This window comes from Diabrotica undecimpunctata, chromosome 1 (genome assembly GCF_040954645.1).
Source record: "Diabrotica undecimpunctata isolate CICGRU chromosome 1, icDiaUnde3, whole genome shotgun sequence".
Taxonomy (NCBI): domain Eukaryota; kingdom Metazoa; phylum Arthropoda; class Insecta; order Coleoptera; family Chrysomelidae; genus Diabrotica; species Diabrotica undecimpunctata.
In genome coordinates this window covers 172,962,666-172,975,696 of record NC_092803.1, presented here as the reverse complement: position 1 = coordinate 172,975,696, position 13,031 = coordinate 172,962,666, and the positions used below count along the sequence as shown (strand labels likewise).

Genomic DNA, 13,031 nt, shown 5'->3' with positions numbered 1-13,031 from the left:
CCCTCTTTTCGCTCCAACAGCTATGAAAAAAAGGAAAGGGGAACTTACGATTACAGATTAGATAAAAACACAAGAATTGTGGTTTGTCGCTAGCACGACAAAATTGTCGTTACAATTGCATTCAACTTTTGTTCAGTAAAACCGCATCACCTAGTCAAACGGTTTTCCCATAAGGAGAAGAGACACATTTTTGTTTCTCAACCAAATATGATAAAGCAATACAGTTCTTTTATGGGTGGCGTAGTGACCAAAACATTAGTCTTTACCGGATCTCTATAAGAGAGAAAAATGGTACTTTCCGCTAATAGTACATGGAATTGACATGGCTATTCAAAACACGTGGCAGTAGGACCGACAAGACGGAGGAAGCCTTGATCAGCTTGAATTTAGAAGGCAAATAGCTTACCTTCTGGAAACCTACAAAAAAGATACCAAACGCGGCCCAACAAGACGGAATCCCAACACGGTCTTACATTCAAGATATGATGGTATGAACCATTTAATTGTTTATCATGAAAAACAATCTCGTAGCGAAGTTTGCAAGAAAAAGGTTCAATTTTTGTGCGAAAAATGTAAAATACCAGTAGACACACTCTAAACAATGTTTTAAGGATTTCTATACTTTGTAATTATTTTTGTATTAATAAAGTTTTACTTTCTAATATATACTTTTTCTTACTGCTGTTCTTTTAAAAGAACATGACATATTTTGACAGCTAGTGCCAAAAATTATTATTTTAGTATTTTTTGTCGTTAAATAAGACACATTTCCTTATATTTCCTTTAAGTAAAGATAAGATTAAATAAAATAGTTTCAGTAATATGTGGGTTAATATTAAATTCTGTCATATTGATATAACTTAAAATTATTCTCTCTTTTAGCGGAACCATGGATGTTCAGCTTCGAAGTGAAATTTTACCCTCCAGACCCCGCTCAATTGCAGGAGGACATTACTCGCTACCACCTGTGTCTTCAAATTCGAAACGACATTTTAAACAATCGTTTGCCTTGTTCTTTTGTTACTCACGCTCTTTTAGGATCATATCTCGTCCAATCCGAACTAGGAGATTACGATCCAGAAAATATGGGGAAGAATTACTTGAGCGAATTCAAATTTGCACCGAATCAGACTCCGGATTTAGAACAAAAAGTTATGGAGTTACATAGAACTCACAAGTAAGTAAATGTTTCTCATCGTTTTAAGCAACACCGTTTAATGTATTTTTTCTGAATGAATCACAAATGCAAGTAGAAATTCTTCATTTGATAACTTTTAGCTCGAAAAACGTTTTTAAAATACACATTTTTCTTAGAAATGACATTCTTTTAACTATTTAAACAAATACCATGTTGCAACAACATTACCAATTTATTAAGATCTATTTTATCTAAAACTACACCCACCAAATTAATAAAAGAGAACTAAGGAATATCTTAAACTAATAAACGTAAATAAATAATAATTTTTTTTGCATACGAAAGCTGCACTCTTTTCCTTTAAAACGCATCTTGATTTTTGTCGATAGGACATTTGGATCAAAAGATATCGAATTTTTACCGCCAAGCTGATATAAATTTTATTGAACATTGATTTCGCGCGCGTAACTGATTTGCGAAATCGACGGTCGCTTCAAGCGTTGTTTCTAAGAGAACGGTTCATGCTACACAAAAAATGCTTATAAACATTTTTGTTTAAAATTATCTCAGCTACATTTTTTATTTGAAACATTTTTTTCTACGGCGTACAGATTCTTGGTATCGACTTGAAATCGAAAAAATCGATTTTTTTGCGTTTTTGTCCCCCTGCTAGGGAGGTTTTAGGGGGAAGCCCGGGGGAAAAAGTGGTAAACTTTTTTGCATCTTTCAGCTTGTTCGTATGATTATTGATTTAGGGGTCAACTCTCTGACGACTGGACTATGTATTTTGTTAAATTTTTTTAAAAGTGTATGTTTTTGTAGCTATTTCCGAGCTGGAAGTCAAATAAAATATTTCCAGCTGCATTTGTAGTTAAAAATTTATTAATAAAATTACATTGATATGAAGATTAAATTGGATTATCTACCATTGCCTTAATAATTCGTTAATGATATTATTAAATAAATATAAGGTTGAATGCTCGGATAAATGAACTTTGATCAAATAAAAGGCATATATCGAGCACAGTTTAATTTAATCTTGCCCAAGTACTTTCGATCCCTAGATCATCTTCAGGGGCATTTCGTCAATTGCGGCCTTGCCGGCAAGAATAAAATGTCATAAACATATAATTGTACAACACACTACACTACACAAGAACAAACACTTTAAAATTATTGAAGAACAGCTACATTGCGTACAGAAGCCGGAGACAGAATTTTATTTGATCAAAGTTAATGATATTATTGTTGCGGGTTGTTATGAACTGGTTTTTCTCAAGAGACATGCCTTTTCAAATGCAGAAGCTAGTGGTAGTCATTTGGAGCTAGAACAGAACCACGTATCTTCCATCATAAGTGAAGACTATCTTCCATCATTCCAGATCATGAACTATCGTGCAGCTATTTTTACTAATCGGTGCACTATGCAAACACATATTTAATATGTCAGCTACCCTCTTGATTTCGGCTGAGACATTTCAGCTGCTCACTTGTTCTTTGTAACAGGTGCAGATAACGCATGACACTTCATGGATCATATTTCAAAACGATACCTTAAACACATGCCATTTTTTACTCATTTCCAATTTATACTTATAATATTAGGCTTCGGATTTATGAAAGTTTATATTAATTTAAAGAAATTCCATTCAATTGTCTTCTTCTTAGTCAACAGCTGGATTTTTATTTCTTTTCTCGGAAATACTCTTTCCCATTTACGTTTCTAAGAAATTCTAGAGCCTTACAGTATACTAACTCAATAATAAATACTTTTAGAGCCTTTAAGACGATTTAATGCCCCTATTATTTCTTTCTATTTATTTTTTTGCGATATTTAAGAACGTAATTCGTGTATCATTTATTTTCTTTTATAGACCCATGTCCGTATGATCTATATTTTTCTTTTATAATTTTAGGGGACAAACACCTGCAGAAGCTGAATTACATTATTTAGAGAACGCTAAAAAATTAGCCATGTATGGGGTTGATTTACATCCCGCAAAAGATTCCGAAGGAGTTGATATTATGTTAGGTAAGATTATTTATTTTTTTATTTTAAAAGTGTAAATTATTTACAAAGGTCAAATTAGTATTGGTCTAACAACAGTTCATGAACTTGGTCATTTGATGACGTCAATCTACGAACGAAACTATGATATCCGACATTACTGAAAATATTTCATTTTCATAGCGAGTGCTATGAAAAGTCTACAGTGCTTTTTCATAGCAAGAAAGAGTCTAACTAGTTTTTTGCATTAGTAAAATAGTTGGAGTATTTATTGTTTTTCGTCTAACAGTAGTTTTTAATACTTTATATTGAATTCTGTATGGAATTAAAATAGTTAATGCTTTTAGAATTAATTTTTTTTTTTCGGGCATGCGTATTTCCAAGGTTCATGGAGTTTTGAAACATCACTTAACACTTTCATGCCCAGAACTATTTATGCTTATTTTTTTTAATTTCTGAAAAATTGATGCACTAAAAGTGACAAAATTAACAAAAATATATCTTTAACAAATGAAAAACTTCAATTTTTTTGATAATTGGCTGTTGCGAAAACGCAACACTCGGCAGTTAGGATGTAAAAAAAATTTAAATACGTTGTTTGGAATGTTTTGTTAAATCATATTTTTAAAGAGTTTAAATAAACTGACATTAAAATAATATAAAAGAATTATTGCGTATTTCTCTGAAATTTAATAAAACATTTTTCATGTAAGGCAACCTTACATTTAATACATTTTTTATTGGTTGTTGAGTGACAAAGGACACATCGGGTTCGTTTTTCTTGGGTAGACATAAGATGGCCAATGTTGTCGAATCGAACATCTTGTGTAATGTTGTTTATGGAAGATTGAGATGGACCAGGTCTTCTTGGAGGAGTTCCGAACATCATCAACAAGGTTTTGGCTATATTTCGACGAAACTGCAGCAAATCCATTTCGGGCTGTTCAGGGGTGATTTGTCTCATCCCAGATAAATAAAAGCCAATACCATTTCTTGGATCTTATATTTGTTCTGTAATAGGCAACAGTTTGATCCATCCGATCAATTCCTCCCGTATTTTCTCCCGAATAAGATGTGGCTGTGTTACTTTGATTTTTTTGCTTTGGGCAAAGGAGTATCTGATAATTCGATGCCAAAGTAACTATGCTGTTGTCATTCCATTTACATAAAGGCACCTTATTTTTCTCTTCGTACCAATTTTCGTAAATTCCACGTATGGATTTTTTTAAACGTTTCACTGAATGGACACTTTTCTGTTCTCTTAGATCGTATGGTTCCTATGTTTAAAAAATCAATTAGTTTCATAGATGTGTAATAATTATCAGCATATAAGCAGTGAGGCATCGTATTGAATTTTAGGAATAAGTTGAGCAAACTGCAATATTATTCCACCTCCAAAGCCAAATTCTTTTCTCTTGGCTCCTTGAAAAATATTGAAATCTATGAGGTAACCAGATTTTTGATTCCAACACCACGATTTATACCCAAAGCGTCTGGGCTTGCCTTTTATATGTTGTCTCATACCATGACGTCGAAACTATGGTATCATGGCTTCATCCACGCTAGATTAGGTTTCCCATACAGTGTATTCAGTAAATGATTTGGGGAGACTTTCAAGGTACAGAGAAATTTTGTATTTTTGTCCGAACAATCTATGTTTAGGTTATCGTTAAAATGTTGAAATCTTATCATGGTTTCTTATTATGGTTTCAAATCGGTTACGATGCATGCTACTTGAAATCAGTACATTTTTAACGTCATCAGATTCTTCCCAGTACATGCGTTTTCTTGGATTCGTGCTGTACCCACTAACTAGTAAAATCCGTAATAACGGCTTTTAATTCGTCTGCTCCAACTTCTGAAGTAGTACCTTTTTGAAGAGCATAACGAACTGTCTGCTTTACAATATTTGTTAAAAGCTCTTCATTAAAAAAAATCAAAGGTCTGTAAAGGTGTGAGTGGTCGTGAATAAAATAAAGGAGTGTATGTGTTCCATTGAGTTTTTATGTTAATAATGAAATAAAGGGAATTGTCATGTGGTAAATCTCCCTGAATCCATTTCCTTAGTAGGAGAGTTATACTTTTTGCACGAATCTCAGTAGATGCCACTTGAATATCTTGAATTTCTTCATTTTCTGTCTCTATTTCTGTTTCCATCTCAATCTCTTCCTTCTCCTTAATCTTCTTTTTCCTGAACTTGTGTCACACTTTAAAGATCTGCCTCTTTTTCATATAGATTTATATTCTCTTCATCGAGCCTTTTTTCTTCTTCTTGATGAATTACAGCTTCTGATTCCGCATCCAACATATTTTTGTTTAAGTTATTGAATGTTCCTCGACAGTCTTCATCTCCACTATCATCATCAGTCAATTCAGTGCGGTCAGGAGGTCCTAGGAAAACATCTGCACTGGAAGCCGACTCCATAAGGTTCGATTCTTCCAGCATGGATATAATTTTGTATGCCCTTGATTACTAAAAAAAAAAATTTTTAGGGCGACTATTATTACTAGTACGACCGAAACTGGTCGAGCCAAGCTGATTTGACATCTTATTTCCATCTTTTAGAACAAAAATGATTGTACTAATAATGTGCCTTGTGCCCAGTGTTGCGAAAACGCAACACTGATAATTGGGCCGTTGTACTAACTAGCACAGATAAAATAATAGCACTTACTTGATAGATATATCTTTTTCAATTATTTAACAATACTTTGCTACCAAAAACTTACTCTACTAACTAAAAACACGTGTCCACAAAATTCAAAATTAACCTACAACTTTCAATATGCCATCTGTTAATAGAAACCAAACAAAGTTTTGCGACCAATTCTCATTAAAACATACATAGGAAACTGTTGTGAAATAAATCTGAACTTTGCCCGAATAAGTCATGTCATTTTCCAGAAGATGGCACCATAGTCGGCTATGTCAACTGTTGCGAAAACGCAACGCTGGGCATTAATGGGTTAAAATATAATCACTTTTGTCTACACCACAAAACCATTTGCTGTTTTTGCTGTAGAATTTTTAATAAATCATTGTACTTATATAATTATTATTTTCTAGGTGTTTGTGCTTCTGGTCTCTTGGTGTATAGAGATAGACTTCGGATAAATAGGTTTGCTTGGCCAAAAATTATTAAAATTAGTTATAAAAGGCACAATTTCTATATTAAGATTCGTCCAGGCGATTTTGAACAATTCGAATCGACAATCGGGTTCAAATTGGCCAATCACAGGGCAGCTAAGAAACTATGGAAGACATGTGTGGAGCATCATACATTCTTCAGGTATTTATATGATTTTGATTTTTATTACTTGTTGGATAATAATGAAATTATGGATCATCAAACTTTAATCGTTTCTTTTCATTAATGATTTAATGATATACAGTATTGGAATGCGAAGAACATACGATTTTAAATTGGATTCAATAAAATGTTCTTCTGTAAGTACTGCTGCAAAAAAGCTTGTCATCTTTATTATTTAGGCTTTCTTGTGCTTTTATTTCTATTGATTATCTTACTATTCTCGTTAGATAGTGGGGGTTGTTGCAGTTTCGCAACTGTGTCTAAACATTTGTAATTTATTAACAGACTTTTTGATAGTTTCGATTCTCCCCGTATATTTAAACTGATATTTGCCTGTACGAAAAACACAGCGGCTTTAAGAACTAATTTGCAAGACCAGCCATCTGCGAAATATCACCATAGGGGATGCATTTCATACACAATCAGAGTCGAATTTTATCTCTCAAACCACACACATGTGTATGAGCGTTTGGGTTAAAGGTACCTGAGGTACTTGGCATCGGTCCTTTGACCCAGAAAGTCGTAAAAATGCAGTAAGGTTGCATTATCAATTTTGTGTGGTTTTTGTGCGTCGCTGAAGACGATTTGCGATAGCTGTGATGCTATCTTTTCATGGGGTAAAGTACACCTTATAATATTTGTTGCCAAAATTACATTGCTGCATATATCAAGTACGTGCATTTGGTATATTTATTTGATATTTGTTTGGAACTTTATCGCATTTGTGCCGCGATCGCGATTTAACGTTGTCAATTGGACATTTTGCATTTGTTTTGTTTTATGTAATATTTACTGTATTCTTATTTTTTCGTATTTTGTCATTACCGATTATACTTTGAATTGAGTTTATTAATATTTGTATTTGAATATATACTTTGAATTGAGTTTAATATAATTCATATATGCTATGTTTGATTGCATTTTGTGTAACTTTATTACCAAGGTTTATTCATTTTACCACGGATTAAGTAAATTATTATATGTACGCATATTTTTCACTCGTTAACTTTTAATATCAGTTTATGCTTTATTTCTAATCATACTCAACCATAGCAATCGAAATCTTAAATTTCTTTATTGTTAATGTGTTCTTAAAACCTATTCATCAACATCTTTGTTTTGGTTTGTAAATGGTTATCTTTTTGGTGTTGTTTCATGTTAACTAATATTTAAGTTTATATCCTTCTTTAGTTATAATTGTATATTAGGTTATGTATATTTATGTTTAATTTCACCTCTTTTTAAAATAGAGTTTTATACAGTCCACTGGGTTTCATTTCTTTTCTTTATTTGAATATACATACCCAATCCGAAAGGGGGAAACCAGCGAGTTCTAAATTGAACAGAATATCATTCCCTCCCCCTTCAGGATGACCCCAATTGTTATATTGAAGTCATTGTATGTGCAGAACGCAACAGGGGTGGCTGCGATGTGTTCAAGTCTAGTTTGTGTTCTGTATTACATATATTTGTATGTAAATAAAACTAATAAAGCTGATTATTTCTTAGAGTTCAGTGTTCGTCATATCTGACGGAACTTACTGGGTTGGTTAGTCCTAGATATCTGTTTAAGTTCCGGAGTATTACTGTAAACTCAAGGATTTTTCAATGGGACGATGTGCTTTGCATTTCTTAATGTTGATCTTATTGTGTTTATTGGCGTAGGTATATGTAATTGAAGATCGTGACATCTAGAAAAGAAATTATTTCTTGTAAGACCCTCTGCTCTAAACTGGTTCAACTAATTGGCTTATTGTACATCTTCCATTCATTCATGATACCCATTTCAGAATTCTGGAAACCCTGAACAAGTTTGTACAGTACTGGCGCATGTCTACTAAGGAAGTCTGTTATGATTCTGAGTAGATTTCCGCTTGTTTTCTCGCTATCCATCCGATATACATTTTGCCATTTGTTTGACGCCATCAGCACCAAACTTCAGAAAGTTCACACTCAAAAAACTTTTCCAAAACAGTGACCTACCTATACATTGATTACCGACAAATTGTAAAAGAAAGACGTGCGCCTTTTTAGTTGGAGAAGAGATATAATAATTTCAAAGCTTAAACACAACATATCGGAAATGACAACTGATGTTTGTTCGAAATGCCTTTGAGAAACTTTTCTGACAATAGAAAACGTTTTCGGAGCGTGTGAACAACCAGAAATATACGAAAAATTTCGCTTGGTTTTTGCTAATGTTTTAATTTTGAATAACTTTGTCAAATTTACGTTTTTTGATCACTTTATAAATGAAAATGTTAAAAAAACCATTTTAAAATATATGATTTTTTTTAGATTGATGTCACCCGAAATTAGTCAAAAATCATCATTTCTTCCAAAATTGGGATCAAAATTCCGTTATTCAGGTAGGACTCATTATGAGACCAAAAAAACACCCATTGAACGTCCAGCTCCACAATTTGAACGATCATTAACTGGAAAACGCTTGGCTTCTCGCAGCATGGATCGTAAGTATTATACAACGAAGAGAAAATAAGCGAATTGTTAAAATCCTCGTGTCTAATATTACCTCAAGGTATTTTATTTCACTGACAAAATTTACATTTGTATGGTATAATTAGACCCAAACCCTGATATCCAAAGTAAAAGTTATTCTCCAACAATAAATGGTTGTATACGGTCCACATATAGTTCAATTAAAAGTTACACTATTTCGAGCGTCGGGTTTGGGGGGGGGGGAGAAGTCGGTAAAGTAGTTTCGATATAAATAGTTTTCGTGAGAAAAGTTCGATACAAAAATGTTCTACGTCAAATTTAAAACAAGAAAGGTCATATGCATAATTGTTCTAAAATCAACGGTTCCGGAATTACGGAGGGTGTAAAAGTTTTCCATATTTGTTGGGCAAATTATACTATAATTAGTGATGAAACTAATTTTTTAACAGGATTGTGTTTTGTAAATATAAGCCGATAAGTGGCCGATGGTATGTTAGTGATAAGCCCTTGAACGAACGTCAATCTCACCACAGCGCTACTTTTTAAGGGTAAAGAGGCTTCCACAGACCTAAGCCATATAAACCTGTGGTACAGAGAAACCCATTCTGAACTTTCTATGGACAATGTCGCATGAATATCTTTCCAATAGTAAATTCCAACAAAACAATTTTAAATATTCTAAACATTTCTTCAATGAGTTTCAAGTAAATTTATTCATCAGTTTCAGTCCTCTTTAAATACAGCATCTTCCTCTTCTACGTGTTCTATGATAGTTGTGTCCCTATTATCACATGCTAGGCCTGGGCAATTGCTGCACATGTTTAAGCAATTTAGACCACTCTTCCTATACTCGGAGGGAAAGTAATTCTTCGGGAGCTGCAGCACATACTGTTGTAATTAATGTCAGGTGTTTGTTAATCTTCTTCCAACCCCACTCGAGCGGATTCTTCTTCTCATTCAGCCACTGCTGTACCTGGTGCTAGATTCTGAACGAATTCTGGCTAGAAGCTCCTGAAGTGGGGGTAGTGCAGCTACCTTGAGCAAAGAATATATATGCTGCTTTGCAATAGCCTTCAAGTAAGACTGATACCGAAAACAATCTAGATCTTCCATGTTGCTGGCACCAAACATCGCAAGAAGGAAATGTTTTCCGGCGTCACCTACTGCACTGGGGTCAGCTTTGGGATCGATGAAGACTAGAAGTTTTCTACGAAGAGCGTCGTAGGCTTGTACTTTTCTCTTGTAGATAGCGGATACCGTGTCACATCCTGTAAAGGCGTGTATTGCAAGGAATACATCCTTCATATTCTCAATGCCTCTCTGAATGTCAGCAATGGTTAAGACTTTTTGCTGCTGATTGCCTTTCTTTGGTACCACTATTTTCAGTTTCTTCTCACAAGATTCAACGTCTTTCTTAGTTTCATCAATAGCTGTTAAAACTATTAATAAGTCAGCGTCACCTGATGCTTGATAAACTGTGCAACATCTTTGCAAGTGTACTGTAAGAATTGAAATAAGACCCATTCACTTTGTTTTATATTTACATGGATTGAGTCTTCAATTTTTGCTTCAATGCTAGAACATGCTCTACGTAGGTGTTCTTCATCTTTTGTATTTCCTTGCTGGTATCCATCATATATATCCATCAAATACAACAGTCGCTATTCCGTAATGAATAATTATGTAATCTATGTATCGCTCACAAATCTGTGTGAAGGTAGCCAAAGGTAGTTTGGAGTGTCGCCACACAACTCGATGATTGAAGCGACCTCCATCAATGTTGTATGACATTTTCCCTGAATCTAGAGTACATGATGATTCTTTTATGTCTGGAACCAAAACAGTAACCATTGAAGATTTGCTTCCTTTTCTCATCAAGCCAGATTCGTCGAAAAAACATCGAGGATACGTACATAGTTCATATTGAAATATATTTTCTCATCTCTCCTTACTGTGTACACCATCTGACGTAAGAGAGTGTGTGGGTTTACACATACCGTGGTACTGTTAAGGCTGTTTTATCGGTGCACCAAAACCTAGGGACAGTGTTTTCTCTGTTATTTACCGACAAAATGTCTCGAAATTTGGTCACGTTATTCGAAATTATGTTGCCTTTAAACTGATGGTTTTACTTTTTTTATTTTTTTTAAACTTCTGTTGAAAAATTGGAATATACTGTTTAACGTTCTATTATAACCAAACTTTTTACTCCCATCACTCGAAAGAGTTTTTTTTTCTGTAATCGTTGATTTTTGTTTCACCTTTCTGTGTCCAGTAATAATCGAGAAAAGCGTGTTTCAACTTTAAAGAAAATTGCTAAAAAATACTGAAATCTAATAGTGAAACGTGTTACTCATCATTGGCGCTTAGTTTCATCGTTATCGCCTTCGTGACGTCAAATCTCATGAACGTACGGTCAGTTAGTTCGTGTTAAAACTAATTTGAATGGAGAATAATGTATTTGTTGTCATTAAACTACCCGTCGGCCGGCGGCACTGAGTAAAGATGGTCTCGCGTAAGCAGTGTAGAAAAGTAAGTGATACGCCCATTTCAAATCGCAGTGTGCTTGGACTGCTAAAACAGCCTTAATACCAACACCATAAGATGTAAAGACCACCAGCGTAACTTCAAAGGCTGATGCACTATGTTACTCGAAGGAACCGTTGCTCAGTTCTGGTAGATTGTGGGTAGGATCGTTATAGTAGGGTATATATAAGATATATAGAGATAAAAAGGCCTTAAACTATATACGCATAAAAAACACGAAGACTAGCGTAAGTTCTCTTTTCAACTGATGAACTGTGCGTTGAAAATAAAAAAGCATGCAATCAAATGACAAAATTTAATATTTAAAAAACAACACAAAATTTATTGTTTAGTTAATTCATTCAGATTTAAACATTTAAAATAGAGACTATACAAAAATTTATTTTATTTTTATTTACAGCACTTAGTGGATTACGACCCGACGAAGATTTTAACGAAGCGAATAAACGACATACTATGTCTCATCCGCCCGAGCACATACCGGATATTGATAATCAAACACCGGCAACTGTGAAATCTCCTAAGGAGAAAAAAGAAAAGGAAAAGGTAATTAACACCCAGATTTCTTTTTTGGAGTAATTAGTAGTCACCCAGAATAAAATTTCATTAAATGAAAGAGATTTGTGAATAATTTTTACAAATATCAAGATTAGAATAGTTATTAGAATAAACATATTTTGTACCATATACTGATTTAGTAAGTTTATGGAATTTATGCAACATATTGCTTATTATTCAGGGACTCATATATTATACACGTGATTTTTATGTATAAAAATTATTCACAAACTATTTCCCATAAATCAACACATAATAATACCGATTGCCCCCTACACTTAGCTTGCTAGGAACAGAAGTTCAGGATCTGTAAAATCAGGAAGTTCAGCTAGTTCTATAGAAGGAGAATATGAGGCAGAAAAAAACGAAAAGGTCTTTACAAATACCGTATATGCTGGAATTTTGTATTTTTAGGTGCCACAAGTTTTCGCGTAGATCTTATAGCTTCATTGCTTCATATACTTTTATATTTATACGCTTTATGTGTAGGTCTCAGGATGGTTATCTTAAAATCAAAGTATTTTTTTTAGTTAACTTATTAAACATCATTTTATATTAAATAATATAATATCACATAATATAATTAATTGTTGACTAGAAGAAGTACAAAGCTATGAAGAAGTATATTCTAAACTATGATCTGCAATCAAAAATGAGCCAATTTCGGATGGATGGGACATCTAATTTTGTTCCCTCAACCTTCTTGGTACCCTATCGGGAAAAACATTATAGGATGATCATCTGCCAATCTTTTAAGTCACCTTCGTTATCCGGATCATCTCGTGTAGGAACCAATTTCTCTGAATCGTTTAAGTTTATCAGATTCTGTACTTCGAGGTGTGCCTACAGCTTCAAGACATAAATCATAAAATGCTGAATCAGTCATTATAAAGAGCAACAACATAAGCTACTGTTTCCATTGTCATTAGTTTTTTTTTACTAATATTTACTATTTTTTACTAACATTTTTAATTTCTACTCTCTATAAACTACTTTCCAAGAACTTTTC

General features: G+C 33.6%; 1 protein-coding gene across 4 annotated transcripts in view; it reads left to right on the top strand.

Annotated features, from left to right (window-relative positions):
• The window catches only part of cora (erythrocyte membrane protein band 4.1 like coracle), a 90,847-nt gene that overhangs the window by 39,014 nt on the left and 38,802 nt on the right, over positions 1-13,031 (top strand). For all 4 annotated transcript variants that reach the window (XM_072520583.1, XM_072520585.1, XM_072520584.1 and 1 more), the window contains exons 4-8: positions 883-1,177; positions 3,055-3,170; positions 6,214-6,436; positions 8,756-8,928; positions 11,865-12,010. In XM_072520583.1, coding sequence (XP_072376684.1) covers positions 883-1,177; positions 3,055-3,170; positions 6,214-6,436; positions 8,756-8,928; positions 11,865-12,010 — 953 coding nt within the window. The remainder of the gene's footprint in view (positions 1-882; positions 1,178-3,054; positions 3,171-6,213; positions 6,437-8,755; positions 8,929-11,864; positions 12,011-13,031) is intronic.